This window comes from Zootoca vivipara, chromosome 1 (genome assembly GCF_963506605.1).
Source record: "Zootoca vivipara chromosome 1, rZooViv1.1, whole genome shotgun sequence".
Lineage (NCBI taxonomy): Eukaryota > Metazoa > Chordata > Lepidosauria > Squamata > Lacertidae > Zootoca > Zootoca vivipara.
In genome coordinates, this window is record NC_083276.1 from 81,487,137 (window position 1) to 81,505,225 (window position 18,089).

The 18,089-nt window shown below is 44.4% G+C and overlaps 4 protein-coding genes across 4 annotated transcripts; 3 read left to right on the forward strand and 1 right to left on the reverse strand.

The window, feature by feature from the left end:
• Positions 1-1,812: 1,812 nt before the first annotated feature.
• On the forward strand, positions 1,813-2,772 carry LOC118079897 (olfactory receptor 10Q1-like). The gene has a single exon (XM_035104660.1). It carries the CDS (start codon positions 1,813-1,815, stop codon positions 2,770-2,772), a length of 960 nt encoding a protein of 319 aa, XP_034960551.1.
• A 6,237-nt stretch (positions 2,773-9,009) lies between these two features.
• Positions 9,010-9,963, forward strand: LOC118079947 (olfactory receptor 10W1-like). The gene has a single exon (XM_035104794.1). It carries the CDS (start codon positions 9,010-9,012, stop codon positions 9,961-9,963), a length of 954 nt encoding a protein of 317 aa, XP_034960685.1.
• A 3,109-nt stretch (positions 9,964-13,072) lies between these two features.
• LOC118079994 (vomeronasal type-2 receptor 26-like) lies at positions 13,073-14,275 on the forward strand. Its single transcript, XM_035104931.1, has one exon. The coding sequence runs from the start codon at positions 13,073-13,075 to the stop codon at positions 14,273-14,275; it is 1,203 nt and encodes a 400-aa protein (XP_034960822.1).
• A 2,144-nt stretch (positions 14,276-16,419) lies between these two features.
• Positions 16,420-17,370, reverse strand: LOC118080074 (olfactory receptor 6Q1). The gene has a single exon (XM_035105038.1). The coding sequence runs from the start codon at positions 17,368-17,370 to the stop codon at positions 16,420-16,422; it is 951 nt and encodes a 316-aa protein (XP_034960929.1).
• Positions 17,371-18,089: the final 719 nt, after the last annotated feature.

The window sequence follows — 18,089 nt, forward strand, 5'->3', positions numbered from 1 at the left end:
ACAGCACTTGTTTGTTTTTATGACTAAAGCAAGCCAGAATGGGCAAAGGGTTTTTTTAGGTGCCTCTTCCACAAACGCCGACTCTCCTTTAGTCTATGTTTTATCCATTTTGCCGTTTTTTTATCCATTTTGCTATTGAAACTGGGGCCTCTTCCTCTTGTGTCTGTGAGCACACATCTAACTGATTTATTAAAGTAAAAAGATAAACAGAAGCATAATATTTTACCACTCTGCACACTCAGGCCGAGTGTATATCTCCCACTCTTATACCTGACAGTGAGTGAAGATCTGAAGATCCGAAGTGCTTTGAGAGAGGCTTTCAGTTCTCAGTGTCCACACATATTTCCTTTGTGCCATTGTTGAATCTGGTCCAACAGACTTGGCAAGTTTTTGAAACCCGCTTGCCTGAGGTAAAAGCTGGATAAGTGTATATGTACATGAGCAGCAATTCCTCTTTCATTCCACCTTCAACTTTATGAAAACAGGGGACCCAATATTTTCACAACTGAAGCATTAAGGTCAGACCAGCAGTGAGAGGTACTCTTTAAAAAACGGCAACATGAGGGGGACGAGCCCTGCTGGATTGGACCAAAGGGATAATTCATCATCCTGCTCCCCACAGTGGCCAATCACCTAAGTTGCCCTTTCACACTCACCATTTTTCTGTTTCCAGTCACTCTCCCTGGCCTAGCTGCCTTCCCCCAACCCCACCAATATCAATTATGCTGGATCGGCTGCTGGAGTGGGCTCCCGTTGCTCTGTCCCAGCTTCTGCCAACCTAGCAGTTTGAAAGCGCACCAGTGCAAGTGGATAAATAGGTACTGCCACGCTGGAAAGGTAAATGGCATTTTTGTGCGCTCTGGCTTCCATCACGGTGTCCCGTTGCGTCAGAAGCAGTTTAGTCATGTTGGCCGCCTGACCCAGAAAGCTGTCTGTGGACAAATGCTGGCTCCCTTGGCCTGAAAGCAAGATGAGCGCCACACCCCATAGCCGCCTTTGACTGGGCTTTACTGTCCAGGGCTCATTTACCTTTAGCTTTTTACCTTTACCTAATTGTTTAATGTATATTGAAATGGATAATAAATATATAATGTGCCAGTATTGTATATGGAGTAACATGACTAGAAATTTCCATTGAAGAAGAGATTACCATATTAATCATTAATGGGACTGTATCTTTGTGGCTCATTCACAAGGTTTTTAGCTCACAGTCACATGAAAGAGATAGTATTAAAGGTCTATGCATATGCTAATTTGCGAGGCAACCACGTTGGGTGTGTGTTTTTTGTTGGAGGCTGTGGAAGAGAATGGACATGTTAATCTGCGTCCAGCACAAAGCATGAGACTAAAAGACTGCAATGGAGAACAGACTGTTTTAGCTCAGAATACAATATATTTGTACTGTAATCTAAATTACTATGCCTTGTGCTGGGACCAGTATATGAAATTATGCTACTGGGTGAATGTAACTTTATTTGTTTTAAGTTGTTTGGAGTTAAGTTCTGTAAGTAAAGCTTTTGAACAGATTAGAAACTTGCATGTTGTTTTTCAATAAATATTATATAATTAGTAATATTTCATAACGATTCATTGACATTTGCATGGGAGGTATTGTACAGGATCTAAAACTAATTCAGTTTGTATTCATGGCGACCACAATATTTACATGGTAAATAAGATGCAGAGGAGTAAAAAGTCTGAAGCTGATAATCAAGATTCCAGGTATTTGAATACCACATGCTGCAGTGAGATAACTATGAATTAAGAATTGATGTTTAACCCATTGGTTTTTTTTGTACAGTGACTGATGAGATGTACTTGGCACTTGCAAACCAGAGCAACCAATCCATTGCCTATGAGTTTATCTTCCGGGCATTCTCCACCATTCCTGAGATCCAGCGTCTCCTCTTCGCGTTCTTCCTTCTGCTCTACCTCACCATCCTCTTTGGCAATGTCTCCATCATCTGGGTGGCGTGCACAGATCATTCCCTACGTGTCCCCATGTATTTCTTCCTGGGAAACCTCTCTTTTCTGGAGATCTGTTACACCACTGTGGTAGTGCCTCAACTGCTGTCCAGCATCTTAGATGTCCACAGACCAATCCCATTTGCAAGCTGCGGCATACAGATGTTCTTCTTTGTAGCACTCGGCAGCACAGACTGTTTCCTGCTGGCCGTCATGGCATATGACCGTTACGTTGCCATTTGCCACCCACTTCGCTACAGCCTCATCATGACCTGGCAGGTATGCTCATGGCTCGTGGCTGGATCACTGATCCTTGCACTTGTGTTGTCATTGGAGCTGACTGTGCTGATCTTCACCTTGCCTTTCTGTGGCCACCAGCCCGAAATCAACCATTTCCTGTGTGACGTGCCACCTGTGTTGCGCTTGGCATGTGCCGACACCCATGTCCACCAGACTGTGCTGTATAGTGTTGGTGTCATGGTCCTAACTATTCCCTTCGTTCTAATATGCATCTCCTACATTTACATTGTGACTGCCATCTTGCGGATCCGCTCAACAACTGGGCGGCAACAGGCCTTCTCCACCTGCTCCTCCCACCTGACAGTGGTGATCATACAGTATGGGTGCTGCAGCCTTGTCTATCTGCGTCCCAAGACAGATTCGTCAGAGGATGACGACCGCCATCTTGCTCTCATGTACACTTTTGTCACTCCACTGCTAAACCCCCTCATCTACAGCCTGAGGAACAAGGATGTCAAGCAGGCTCTAAAGAAGGCCATGGTGAGAACTAACGACTCTCAGGTCTGATTCCTATTCATATGGGAAATCCAGTACCAAACATTCCATAGAACCATCTTCCATGTCTAAGAAACAGGAGGCAGAATGAGGTTATGCAACGAAGGGGAAATGAGCGAGGTCCTAACTAAAGAAGAATGGCAACTTAAGCTGATGGAATATGCACAGCTTGTGGACTTAACCTATAGAATAAGAGAACAAGAAGAGCATACAGTATGTTTAGAGTATACTCTTGAAAACATTGGCAGCATTGTGTAAATAAGTTTTGGTGGATTTAATAATGGAATACTGAATGGTTTAGTTTGTGTAAAATATGCAAGGATTTATGGTATGCAAAATGAACTATGGAAAGAGAAGAAGGGAAGTTTAAATGAGAATTCTAAATTGTAAAACAGAAACATTAATAAAAATTATATATATAAAAAAGATAATGACTGCTCCCAGGTGTTCTTACACAAGCTGCGGCAAGATGATGACCGCCATCTTGCTCTCATATACACTTTTGTCAGTCCACTGCTAAACCCCCTCATCTACAGCCTGAGGAACAAGGATGTCAAGCAGGCTCTAAAGAAGGTGATTAGGACCAGAGCTGGAACTAGGGTGGGGTGAGCAGGGTCCTTGCCATGGGTGCCTGATTCAAGGGAGGAGACACACTGAGAACAAATGTTTTAAGAACTGGGACTTTACCTGAGGCCAGTGGGATTGCTATTAACCTATTGGAATAGATTGACATGTGGGTATGTTTGTAGACCTAATGTTCTCCCTGAACCTCAGGTCATAGCTTTGACCAGCATACAAAATATCTGGCGGTGTACAGCAAGATTTACAGAATAAATATAATACCATTAATCACAAAATTGAATAATGATAAAAATGGCTGGTTTGTCTTAAAAGTTTAAACCACAGAACAAGCCTGTTGACAGCATTCCCATGGAGATTCAACAGGTTTCTCCTACCTGCACTTCACAGAAATTAAAATATTTTTGTTTAGGCAAAACAAAATAAAAAGATTCCTTCCAGTAGCACCTTAGAAACCAACTAAGTTTGTCATTGGTATGAGCTTTCATGTGCATGCACACTTCTTCAGATACACTGAAACAGAAGTCACCGGACCCTTATACTGTATATGGTGAGAGGGTGGGGAGGGGTATTACTCAGAAGGGTGGTGGGAATGAATGATTGGCTGATAGGTGTGGTAAACCTGTTGATGACTGTTAACGGCTGTTAACGACTGCAATTGGCCTTACAGGAAAAAGCAAGGGGTGAGCTGGCTAAAAATTGCTTTATCATGTATAACGAGATAAGAATCCAATGTCTAGGCAAGCTTTCCTAGATGGAAGTCTCTGCCACAGTTGACCATTTTGCATAGTGTTTGAAATTATTTTCTGTTACTCTTGTGTTGTTTCACAACTGTGTTTTAGTTAGTCTGTTCTATTTTTACATAGCCTTGAGGGAAAGTGATCAATAATAATAATAAAAACCAGCCACCACAATAATTATACAAACAACTGCTCAATTAGTTCTTGACTACCTTTGGATGGACCCAGGTGGCGCTGTGGTTAAACCACTGAGCCTAGGGCTTGCTGATCAGAAGGTCGGTGGTTCGAATCCCTGTGACGGGGTGAGCTCCCGTTGCTCGGTCCCAGCTCCTGCCAACCTAGCAGTTCGAAAGCACGTCAAAATGCAAGTAGATAGGAACCGCTACAGCGGGAAGGTAAACGGCGTTTCCATGTGCTGCTCTGGTTTGCCAGAAGCGGCTTTGTCATGCTGGCCACATGACCTGGAAGCTGTACGCCGGCTCCCTCGGCCAATAATGCGAGATGAGCGCGCAACCCCAGAGTCGGTCACGACTGGACCAAATGGTCAGGAGTCCCTTTACCTTTACCTTTACCTTTGGATGGAGGGATGCAGGCGGCGCTGTGGGTTAAACCACAGAGCCTAGGGCTTGCCGATCAGAAGGTAGGCGGTTCAAATCCCCGTGACGGGGTGAGCTCCCGTTGCTTGGTCCCTGCTCCTGCCAACCTAGCAGTTCGAAAGCACAAAGTGCAAGTAGATAAATAGGTACCGCTCTGGCGGGAAGGTAAACGGCATTTCCGTGCACTGCTCTGGTTCTCCAGAAGTGGCTTTGTCACGCTGGCCACATGACCCGGAAGCTGTATGCCAGCTCCCTCGGCCAATAAAGTGAGATGAGTGCCACAACCCCAGAGTCGGTCATGACTGGACATAATGGTCAGGGGTCCCTTTACCTTTGGATGGAAGCTTGTTTTCTTTTGCTCTGAAAGGGAGAACTAGAACCAATGGATTCAAGTTACAAGAAAGGAGATTCTGACTATCAGTGGAACGGTCTCCCTCGGGAGGTTGTGGACTCCAGGGGTGTAGTGGGGGGCCATGGCACTCCCATGACAGGCTCCCTCAGTTGCCAAGCCATGCCCAGGCTGGGCCTTCAGAGCTGGGGCGGCAGCAGGTGCGCCTCATGGCTGGCGAAGGGATGTCCACACACCCGCCATCCACCTCGCACCCGCCACAGAGAGGGAGGTGGTGGGTGCCACCACCGCTGCCCACCAAGGAAAGGCAAGAGGCTCTGGCTGCCTCCTCCTTTGCAAACGGGGTGCCCCTTCGAGCCCCTTTCTCCCTCCCTTTATCTCCCTTGTCTCCAGCTCAGGCTGCTGAGGTTTGGTCCGTGGTGAGGACTTGGGGCTGGCATGCCCACCCTCCACTCCCCACCCCACATACATGCCCCAGGTACAGAGGACCCACACTATGCCACTTGTGGACTCTCCTTCATTGGAGGTTCTAAGGCAGAGATTGGATAGCCATCTGTCATTGGTGCTTTAGCTGAGATTCCTGAATCACAGGGGGTCAGACTAAATGACCCCTGGAGTCCCTTCCAGCTTTACAATTCTATTTAATTTGTATGGTATTTAATTAATATGGTATCAAGAAGACCGATATCTCCAATCTGCAATTTATTCTCTTTGCCATTCCATATTGGTTCACAGGTGAGTAGTAATACTTAGGAGACTTGTATTATCCTTCCCAATTCAAACAGTGGGCACATCACTTTTTACATGAAACTTCAAGCAACATAAGGCACTCATGTAAAAGTCATAACTTAAAAAAACCAAATCTGATGGCTTAGTTGGTAACCTACACAACCATTTTAGAACAGTTCCCTACACAGAGAAGGAAACCATTTGGGTATTTCATGGAGTTAAGTTAGCTGGATCCCATGTGCCACAAGGCAAATATATTAAACTTGATCACTTTGGGGATATCATGGAGGATGCAGTAGGAAAACTTCTTCATCCATAGATCTACAAAGCTTTACAAGCAGGAGGACATATCTGCGCACTGGAAAACCTCCTAGCCTCTCTCTTGAAAGAAAGCACATCACAAGAAGCTTCTTGTTTTAGCAGTGAAAAGAAGGAGCCAGAACACTAGCACTGTCCTTCCCAGTTCTGCATCCTGTGGTGGTGAGTTGTGATCTTTGCAGTAATTCAGTGTGATCCTGCTGCCAAATGCTTACTGCTAAAGATGAATCATAACCTGCATAGGAAAGCGGGAAAAGAGTCCAGGGGGTGGAATTGACTGTTTCACAAGAACCATGGACTGGCTTCTATGGGTGTTCACATGCAAATGTTATGGCATGAATTCTGTTTCCCTAAAGCCATGTCCTTCAGCCTTTGCTCCCCCATTTGTTGTTGGACTAAAGCTCTCGTCATCCCTGACCACCATTGGCTAAGCTTCCTGCAGATAATAGGACTTAGTACCTAGGACTGAAGAAGACTGCTCTAAACCCATGGATGGAAACTCTTAGGCTCTTTGTGTTGAGGGTTCTCGGGATTCTTTACTGTTAAAGTGGTGTAAGAGTCCTTTAAATGCCATGCCTGGTGTGGATGTGACCTGATGCCATCCATGTGTATTCTTTGAATTGAAGGGCAAGGTATAAATTGAAATTCTTCTGCTACCCATCACCTTTCCATTGCAACACTTCCTACAGAGTAGGACTCAAATGTGATCCACAGGCAAGGGACCAGTGCCGGATTTAGATATAAGCTAAACAAGCTATAGCTTAGGGCCCCATTCTCTTGGGGGCCCCCAAAAAATTTAAATAAAAAATCCTGGATGTGCATTTCCAAAATATAAGATAAAAAAACATTATGTTGATAAAATATATTAGGTCCATAAGTTACCATATAGCGGGCATGTCCAAAAGGTAGATCGTGATCTACTGGTAGATTACTGGACATCTGCGGTAGATCACTGGTAGATCACTCGCTCCCCCCAAAGAAGCTGAACAACTGTGGCTCCCCTAAGCTCAACATTTTACCCCCTCCCTGAAAAAACTCAACAACTTTGACCCGAACCACCCCCCCAAAATGTGCCTTCCTCCTTCCTAAAAAAAGCTCAACCACTTTGACCTGAATCCCCCCAAAGGGGCTAGATCACTGTCAGTTTTTAACTCTGTGAGTAGATCGCAGTCTCTTGGGAGTTGGCCACCCCTGCCATATAGCATATATTCAACACAAAAAACAGCGACAATTTGTTGTTGACAGCTGGACATATAAAGGGCCCCATTACCTTCAGTAGCTTAGTAGTAGTAGTAGTAATTTATTATTTGTACCCCGCCCATCTGGCTGGGTTTCCCCAGCCACTCTGGGCGGCTTCCAACAAAGATTAAAATACATCAATCAAAGGGCCTCATCAAACCTAAATCTGGCCCAGCAAGTGAGGGAAAGGAGCCAGAATCTGTGGGTATGAAGAAGGGTTGAGCAGCCCCTTCCACCCTCCTCCACCCCACAAACAGGGCACTGGGAAATCATTCCCACATTTGCTGCTGAATATCTGTTTCCACCCACAGCTCAATAACAGTAATCTAAAAGCAATAGGATTTTTAAAAGAATTTTTATTTATTTAACAAGATCATGTATTCCAGTAACATACAAGGATAAAGAAATAAATAAAAACAGTACAGTTCAATTAAAAAGTAACTCTCACACACAAAGTATAAATTTGGGACATTTTATTCACTTTCCTTGGTGTTGGGGGAGTAGTATTTTTAAACAAGGCTTGTTATATATATATATATATATATATATATATATATATATATATATATATATATATATATATATAATGGTATTGTCATCTAAGTCTTGTGATATTCTCACTTAAAGCTGAAATGTTATTAATAATTCCAAATAGTAGCATATTTCACAGGAGGCATGTGAACATAGTTGAAAAGGGATCTTGTTTTGTTTGTCCTCCTGTTGAACCTTAATTTTTTTTTGTTAGTTTTCCAGCTGTCGCTATGAACCTGATTTGACTATCCCATAACTCCTTATTGAATCCTTCTGCATTTTTCTTTTTTCTTGCAATAACCATATTGTCAGCTTATAAGTACAAAATCAATTCTTCATCTAAACCATCTTCACCTGGCCCATCCCACCAGTAATGCTAATGAAGGGATTGGTATCAATTCTTGCTTTGTTATAAAATTGATTTCTAGGAACACCATTTCCCTCTGGGCAAGACTCCCACCATAAGAGAAAATACATTCCTTTGTGTGTGTGTGGCGGGGGGGGGGGGGGTTCTTTAATGCTAACATTTCAGGGACAGATTGGGGTTAATGTGTGATAAAATTACCAGTGTATAGTGATGACTAAATATTACTTTATTCTTGAATCTTCACTGAGATTGATTTCATATGCACCTAGTATTTCCCATTTAATTGGCTCAATAGCATAACACAAATCCTATTCCCAACATTTTTGTAATCCTGTTCCATATCTAACTTTGTCAATATTCTCTAAATTTGGGTGTCCTGTCAAAAAATGAAACACATTCTTTAGAAATAAATTTATATTTAATTTATTTCCTGTAACTCAAATTCTGGGTTATAAATATTTAGGAATGAACTGCAGTTTATCTCTAAACTTTGAGGGCTTAGAAACTGAAGCATAAAACTGGGGATCCCATTAAGCTCTGATCATCAAAGGACTTGTAATCAAAACACAAAACTGACCATTACAGTTTATTAATGAAATCATTTTTGCCTGGTATAAACACCTGAGTCCTGGCCTTGATGTTCTCATTAGTCAGTGGACTTGATGTTCTTCCAGGTAGTATGTTTCCTTTCCTGTTGGAGCCTATTTTTCAATATCAGATACACCCAGGCTCTCTAATTAGCACTGATGCTATCTTATTTTTCATCCTCATTGCTCTGTAGAACGGGAGCTAGTCGGTTGGATGCTCCAGGGGAACTGCACTGCAATGATGGACTTCATGCTGCTGGCTTTTCCCACCCAGCCAGAGTGTCAGATCTTACTTTCCCTGGGCATCAGCATGATCTACGCAGCCATAATCACAGGGAACGTACTCATTATGGTAGCTATCTGGGGCAACCCTCACCTGCACACTCCCATGTACTTCTTCCTGGGGAATCTCTCTGTGGTTGAGCTCTGCTACACAGCAGCTGTAGTCCCACAGATGCTGCTGAGCAGCTTGCAGGAGAGGAAGTCCATCACTTTTAGAAGTTGCTGCGCTCAGATGTTCTTCTTCATTGGACTGGGCAGTGCCGACTGCTTCTTACTGGCCATCATGGCATACGACCGCTATGTAGCCATTTGCAAACCCTTGCACTATACCCTCATCATGACGCAGCAGCTGTGCATTCAGCTAGTAGCTGCCTCCCTGCTGATTGGTTTCTTGATTTCATTCATGCTGGTGTGGCTGGTCTTCCACCTCCCCTTCTGTGGCAGGCATGGAATTGAACACTTCTTCTGCGATGTGCCACCTGTATCACAGCTCACCAGTAGCAAGACCAAGTTCGATGAGGTTGGGGTGTTCCTCACTGGGATAACGGCCATCGCTGTACCCTTCATATTGATCTGCGCCTCTTACCTTTTCATCGCTGTTACAGTGTTGAGGATCCATTCTTCAGACAGTCGCCGAAAAACCATCTCCACTTGCTCCTCCCACTTAGCTGTGGTGGCCCTGCAGTACGGTTGCTGCAGCTTCATGTACCTGCGTCCAAGCTCCAGCTTTTCTCCAAAGCAAGACCAGATGCTATCAATGGTGTACACTCTGGGTACACCACTACTTAACCCCATCATATACAGCCTGAGGAACAGAGAGATGAAAGTAGCCCTGAGGAAAGTCATCAGACACCGAATCTTCCAAAGGGAATCTGAATGCCACTAAACTTCATGCATTGCGGGCTGGTGGTCACAAGTATCCTTGACCTCTTTCATGGAGAAATCACTTCTAGGCCCCAGAGGAGGACCAACATGTGTTACGGTATCTCAGCCAGACTAAGCAGTTTCTGGGTAACTTAGAGCAGTATCTTGATGAGTGCATTCCAGACAGAGGCTTAATAATGCAAATGGACCATTCAGATATTGCAAATAGGTCATTGGCAATTGTCTGTTGTTGTTGCTTTAACTTATCAGATTTCCCCCCAAAAAAGAGTAAATCTGAATTAAAGGGCACTTTGGTGCTGACAATGTCATGTGATCTCCACAAAATACTTACATCATGAGCTGTACCCAACCCAGAATTAACACCCACCTGTGTGCTCTCAAGATAGAACTATACTGTGATTAATTTTGTATGCTGGACTAAAAAGTCAGATCTCAGAACTCAACTTGAATTCAATTAGCAACAAAGAGGCTTTTCTTCTGTGAACACGATTTCTGGGAACAGGGTTATCCGTGTGGGTTGCCCCAAGGCAGTAACTGAAAGAGTGTTGGTTCCCCAATGACACTGCTGTATTCCAATAATAATAATAATAATAATAATAATAATAATAATAATAATAATTTATTACTTCTACCCCACCCATCTGGCTGGGTTTCCCCAGCCACTCGGGGCGGCTTTCAACAGAACATTAAAAACAGAATAAAACTTCAAACATTAAAAAATTCCCTAAATAGAACTGCCTTCAGATGTCTTATAAAAGTCGGATAGTTGTTTATTTCATTGACCTCTGACGGGAGGGCATTCCACAGGGCGGGCGCCACTACCGAGAAGGCCCTCTGCCTGGTTCTAAGAAACCTAGAAGATGGTTGGAAGGGGCAACTCATCTGCATATCCCCCTTCTAGCCAGAGGGCAAAGCGCTTATGTGTGTGAAAAAAACAATAGACTGCAGCTGAGACAGAGAGCTTGGTTGGGGGCTCTGTAAGTATATAAGGATCTGAGGGCATTGGCTGTCTTTCCTGGAGATCTGTGAGGTTCAGTTCTCTGTCAGAGTGTTTCATCTGTGTGGCTCCACCTGTGCTCAACATGTATATTTGTAAATAAACACAAATATTACAAAATGTCAAATAAGCTTTCAGCGGCCTCCTTCCCAAGTAAACCAAACCCAGATAAAAACTGAACCTTTAGAACTACTCGTTGTTCAGGGAAATGGAGTGAACATAACAATCTATCATGGGACAGCTCAGTCAGTAGAGCATGATACTCTTGATCTCAGGGTCATAGATTTGACCCCCATGTTGGGTGGAAGATTCTTACATTTCATGGGGTTGGGCTAGATTATCCTTGTGGTCCCTTCCAACTCTATGATTCTATGCAAGACACAAAGTTCCCCATTCTGCATTTTCCTCATGAGGCAAGCACATCATTTTTGTTGGTTCAAGAGGAAAAGAAGTAGTATAAAAAAATAGAATTCCTGGATTCTAAGATCCAAGTTTGGGGCATGACCAAATGGCACCTGTGTGTCGCTTATAGTGTCTTCTTTGCCCCTTAGGCAAAGCTCTCTCACCAGGCTACTATCAGCTGAAAATAAAATTGTGTATTTGTGAGTCCTGTGGAGCCCATGGGATAGGGTAGGAAAGAAATAGTTATGAATTAGAAGTTATTTAAATTGCTCCCATCAGCAATAGCTTTCTATAGTGAAGATGAACTAGGTCGAAGCGATACATTTAAGTCAAGAAAACAGTATTAAAGAATTCCCAGGAGCAGCTAAGATTAAAAAACAAACATATTTGTAGTTCTTTGTCATTATCTTCCTTCACTCCCTATTCACTGCAAAAAGTGCTAATTGAGGTGGAAGGGATGTTGCTGTGCAAATGTGGTCTGGGACCACCGGTGAAAAGAAGGATCGCGTCACATGCAGACCACCAACAACATATTTCATTCATATTTACACACATCCAAAAACATCCTGAGAGTTCTGGCAAAATGTGTGATTACTTCCATTATGGAAGTAATATTGAGCTCTGCTGGTGAAGTCAAGCATAGAGGACAGAGGGCAGGGTTGTACGTTGTGGAAATAGCAGGCAACCTCTGCAGCAGGGTAGAAGCAATAGCCTTTCCCAAACTGGCGTCATGACATTTCTTGGGAAGAGATTGGCCCTGCAGTTCAACCCGTGCTTAGCAGCACTTCCAACATAACACTTCAGAGATAAGCCTCTGAAGACCCATGTCTTACATTGTGTACAAATGTTACTAAGGAATGGTTATATCTCCATCTGTCTCATTGCAAAGATAAAGGAAAAAAAGGAACTCATATAACCTGTGGTTGGTTTCTGAATTCATCTCCACAGTGATAACCATGTAGATATTGTTTTTAAGTGACACTTTCATACATGATGCATATTTAAAGTAATATAAGAAGCCTCTATGAATGTACTTGGAAAAAACAGAACATACAGTGGTACCTCTACTTACGAATTTAATGCGTTCCGAACGCACATTTGCAAGTCGAAAAAAATTGTAAGTCGAATCCCATAGGAATGCATTGGGAGGAAAAAAATTGTAAGTCGAAGCAACCCTATCTAAAAATTCGTAAGTAGAAAAAATCCTATCTAAACCGCATCCAAGATGGCGGACGGAGCTCCATTCGTAAGTAGAGTTATTCACAAGTAGAGGTACCACTGTATTGGGTTTGATTGCCATACCCTCAAACATGGTTGGGAGAACATGTGGCTCTCCGGATGTCACTGGGCAACAGCTTCCATTCCACCTCAGTATGACCAATGATCAGGGATGCTGTGGGTTGTAGCCAATCAGCATCTGGAGGGCCACAGACACTGGTGGAGGATGAGGAGTGGGGGGGGAGCACACCGCCCCCGGCAGCGCGATCCCGGTGGGGTGCCATCGCAGCTGTCCCCCCCCCCGTGCTGGGCACCACACCCCTGTAGGTGGCATGACACACCCCTGCGGGCAGCACACCACGTCCCCAGGACACGCACCACGCCCCTGGGACGTGTGCCAGCCCTGTCCCCACCTGCTCTCCGCCCCCTGGTGCCAGAGCATGAAGCTCCACCACTGGCCACAGATTCTCCATCCTTGCCTTTTAAAGAAAACATGCCTTATTTAATACACCAGAACAGTGAACACCCCTGTTCTTCATGCACCTCCCTTCTAGACAGTGCCACCTGTTGGGAGTGCCTTCCAGGACAATGGCCCAGCGAGCAGCAGGACAGATGCATCCCAACCATCTTTGACTTCTTGTCCTACACAGAAGCTTTGGGTGTGGTGCTGGCAACCTGCAGTTCCTTGTTCTTCTTGCTCTCGCTGTCAGTCTTGGGTATCTTCATACAGCATCACCACACCCCAGTTGTCAAGGCCAACAACCACAAGCTCAGCTACCTCCTCTTGACCTCCCTGGCTCTCTGCTTCCTCTGCCCTCTGATGTACCTTGGGCACCCATCCCAGCTCACTTGTTCCTTCCGCCAGGCTGCCTTTGGCCTGGTCTTTGCCATTTGCCTCTCTGCAACCCTGGCCAAGATGGTGACTGTGGTGATGGCCTTTGGAGCTTCTAAGCCTGGCAGCTGCCTCCAGAAGTGGGTGGGTTATAAGCTCCCTGGCGCTCTCACCCTGGGCTGCTCCCTTGTCCAAGCTGCTGTATGTGTCTGCTGGATAACGGTTTGCCCCCCGTTCCCATTACAGAACCCACTACATGGGGGGCCTCTTGTGACCCTGGAGTGTGACAAAGGCTCAGTTGAGTTTTTCTACACCATGCTGGGGTACCTAGGCTTTCTAGCCACCATCAGCTTAGGGGTGGCCTTCCCAGCTTGCCAGCTGGCAACAGCTTTCAACGAGGCCCAACACATTGCCATCAGCATGCTGGTCTTCACTTTCGTCTGGGTCTCCTTTGTGCCCTCCTATCTCAGTGCCACAGGGAAGTACACGGTGGCCGTGGAGATCTTCGCCATCCTGGCTTCTGGAGCTGGTTTGCTGGCTTGCCTCTTCTTCCCCAAATGCTACATCATTATTTTGCACCCTAAGAAGAATAACAGGGACCACCTGATGGGCAGACAAAGGAGACTTTGCTTATGCTCCATGAGCTACAAATGGACAGCACATATATTTAGGAAAAGAGTTTCTGTCCCACTTTTGTCCCACTTTTCTGTTTATCTACACCAGGCCTGGGGAGCCAGAAAGAGCCCCTTTGTAAAGAGCACAGCACCTAGAAGCACCGATGGTCAGCTGATCTCTGCTTCAGAAGCCCCTGTTGGCCCAGCCCAGCCATCTTTTTACCTGTCCACACTTGATGCCATGTTATGACATCAGCTGTAGAGGCAAGTGAGCATGTCTTGGGGCAAAATTTTAAAAAGGCCTAGTGTTTAGGGAAGCTTTAAATGTTTGACGGACTATTGTATTTTAATATTTTGTTGGAAATCCGCCCAGAGTGGCTGGGGAAACCCAGCCAGATGGGCAGGGTATAAATAAATTATTATTATTATCATTACTAGTACTACTACTAGTAGTAGCAGTAGTAGTGGGCCACATGGGAGGAGGAGCCTTGGTTCTCAGCCGGGAGGTTTCTCACTGGTGATCTACACCCAAGGCAGCTTACAACCAGGGCCGGATTTAGGTTTGATGAGGCCCTAAGCTTCTGAAGGTAATGGGGCCCTTTATATGTCTAGCTGTCCTTTGTCAACAACAAGTTGTCGCTGTTTTTTGTGTTGAATATATGCTATATGGTAATTTATGGACCTAATGGGTATCTAAAGCCATTTGCACATAACAAAATATGTATTTTATCAAAGTAATTGTTGAACTGAAATGCAATTAATAAGAAGTATATTAATAGTGAAATCATTTTTAAGTTCTAACTTAAAATGATTTTTTATTCATAACAAACTGAATAATGCAAACACATCATTTGGCAACAACAAAAGTTCATTTAGAAATGAGTTAAAGCAGTGATATCTTGGGGAGCAGGCTAGCAGGCGGGGCCCATTACTTACATCATAGAAATGCTTTGATGGTGTTTCCTGCTCGGCAGGGGGTTGGACTGGATGGCCCTTGTGGTCTCTTCCAACTCTACGATTCTATGATTCTATACACAACACAAAACACTGTTGCTGTATGTAGGTTTTATTTCATTTTTTTTATCTTATATTTTGGAAATGTACATCCAGGGGTTTTTTTTCCTTTAATTTTTTGGGGACCCCCAAGAGAGTGGGGCCCTAAGCTATGGCTTGTTTAGCTTATATGTAAATCCGGCACTGCTTACAACACCAGCAATTAAACTACAGTCAAGCGATGAGCATACTAAAAATTAAATGTGACATTCAATTAAACGAGTCCCGTCAACAAAAGCCCTGCACAAAGACTTCTGCTTATGCAACAGGGCTTTCTCCTCCCTCTGCACCCCTTGAAATTGGTTGGGAGTGGGTCCAGGTTAACCCCAGAACAGCACATAGTGGGAAGAGGGGGGGGGGCGTTGAATCAGGTAAGCAGAAATGAAATGAAGGGAAGAGTGCAATGCTGAATTCCACTCTAAGTAGTTAATAGTGGCAGGGACAGCAGCACATAAATGCACAAATATCTTGAGGGGAAAAGAATGGAGTTCCCATCTTCTTTGGACTGTTTCCACTCATTTTTGAGCAACTTTCATGTGGAAAGGAGCAGAACTCCTTCCACCAATATCCAATATAATAAAAGTTTTTTCACAGGGACTTCATGGCTTACCATGCCTTGCGCTGAAAGGGAGGAAATGCTGCCATGTACATGGATATATTCTTGTTAAACTTACATTGTATTGATGTTTAACTGTCCAAACTGAAAACCAGGTCTAGTCAGTAAGATGTTGTAGGGATAAGAAAGCTGTGTTGTCAGTGGTTTCACAGAAACATGCCTTTCTCTGGGAAGGGATTTACTTATTTAGATTTCTAGGACTGTTATATCACTCCTCAGAGCAAGCAGCAATGAAGCTGAAGTGATAGAGAAGAATGTGATGTGGTTTTGATAGGAGTTTGGTACAGCTATTTTTGTTTAATCAGTTGAAATATCATTAGCTGTTATTTTGATACAGATGTATGGATTTTAATTTTATTTTTTTAAATATTACCTGTTACACATTTTCTTCAGAAAATAAAATGGGAGGGGGCATAAATATGCAGTTAAATATCTCCCTGCCCATAACTCTAGAGTAGATTCTCATTTGGATCAAGTTACCGTGCCAACAGCAATCTTGCACCAACAGCAATTCTGTAAGATAGTTTTCCATCTACAAAAAAATCCAACCCAAGGTTAAAAGGTGACAGCTTACCTGTGATCCCTCAGCTAAACTGGGATTGGAACGAGAAGAGTGGAGCAAAGGGAGCTATTAAGGATGGTTCTCAGGTAGATAGGAATGGCTTATGCTGCAAAATATCCCTCCAACCCCCAACCCCCCCAGAAGAAATCAGGTTGAGTTCTTGTCACGTTGCAAGCTGCTTATTCTTGGAAATAACCCTGTATAAGGCCCCCTTCACTTCTGCATTCCGTAGGCTATAGATGAGGGGGTTGAGCACAGGGGTGACTATTGCATAAAATACTGACACCACCTTGTTGAGGTTGATCGACGAGGCCACCTTAGTACGTACATACATGAAGAAGAGTGTCCCATAGAAGATGGACACCACTGTCAGGTGAGCAGTACAGGTGGAAAACGCACGGCGGCGCCCTCCGAAGGAATGAATCTTCAGCACTGTGGAGATAATGCGGACATACGACACTACAATGACAATAGAGGAAACCAGGAGCACCATCAGCGAGACCAGGAAGTCAACCGTCTCCTTCAGGGAGACGTCGGTGCATGAGAGGACGATGAGTGGAGAAGCATCACAGAAGAAGTGGTCTATAACATTGGGGCCACAGAAAGTCAACTGGGACATGAAGTAGATGGGCAGTGCCGGGGTGAGGAACCCCACGAGCCACGAGCCAGCAGCCAGAAGCATGCAAACATCTCGGCCTACCATCTCCTGGTAACGCAGAGGCACACAAATAGCCACATAGCGGTCATAGGCCATGGCTGCCAGCAAGAAGCACTCAGTGCTGCCCAAGAAGGTGAAGAGGTAAAGCTGGGCCAAGCAGGCGGAATAGGAGATCATTCGACCACCAGGAGATCCAAAGCTGGCCAGCATCTTGGGCACAGTGAGGGAGGTGTACCACATGTCCAAGCAGGAAAGGTGGAGGAGGAAGAAATACATGGGGGTGTGCAAGCGCCTTTCTGTTGCCACCACCAGGACCAGGATGCCATTTTCGGTCAGGGTCAGCAAATACATGACCAGGAAGAAGGCAAAAAGAGGCAGGCGCCCCTCATTGATGCCTGTGAAGCCCACCAAGACAAACTCTTCCACAAGGGTCCAGTTCTCATGTTGAGGCTGCATCTAAGAGGACCAGCACAGCATCGTTAGGCTATTGTGCCCCATGGACAAAAGCAGAAGGCTCATTCTAAACATTCAGATCTTGCATAGATTTTATTTTTTAAAATAAGGTATATGCTGTCTCTCTTTCACACACACGTCATTTATTTTCTCTCAATTTTTCTAAGCCACCTTTGCACTAAGGAGTGACCAAGGCAATGTGGCCAAAGAGCCAATGTGGATCAAGTATGTAGCACATGGAACAACCAACAGCTGCTAACCAATCAACAGCTACTAGCCATTATGCCTTCGTTCTACCTGCTGAGAATTGCAAGTGGATAGGCCATTCAGCGCTGTTGTGTTCAGGCCCTTCCTTACACTACAGGCTTCCCATAGGCATCTGGTTGACCATTGTGAGAACCAAATGCTGGACTAGATGGGCTTTTAGTCTGATCCAACATGGCTCTCTTTATGCTAAACAAAAGCGCTGCCACTGAGCTAATGTTCAGTCCTTATGTTAACTTTGGGCCACTTACAACAACCCTGTAGTAAGGATTAAAATGAAGGGAACAATCCAAGTGATCTATGGACACTTCTCTGAAAGCTTTTCTGCACAGCAACAGTAGGGTCTTAGAAAATGGAGGTTCCTATTCTCACAAGGTTAAAGGGAATTATTCCTATAGACTTTAAATCATCCCTAAGAATGGGATGACTTCCAGATTGTCATTATTATGCAGGAGGAA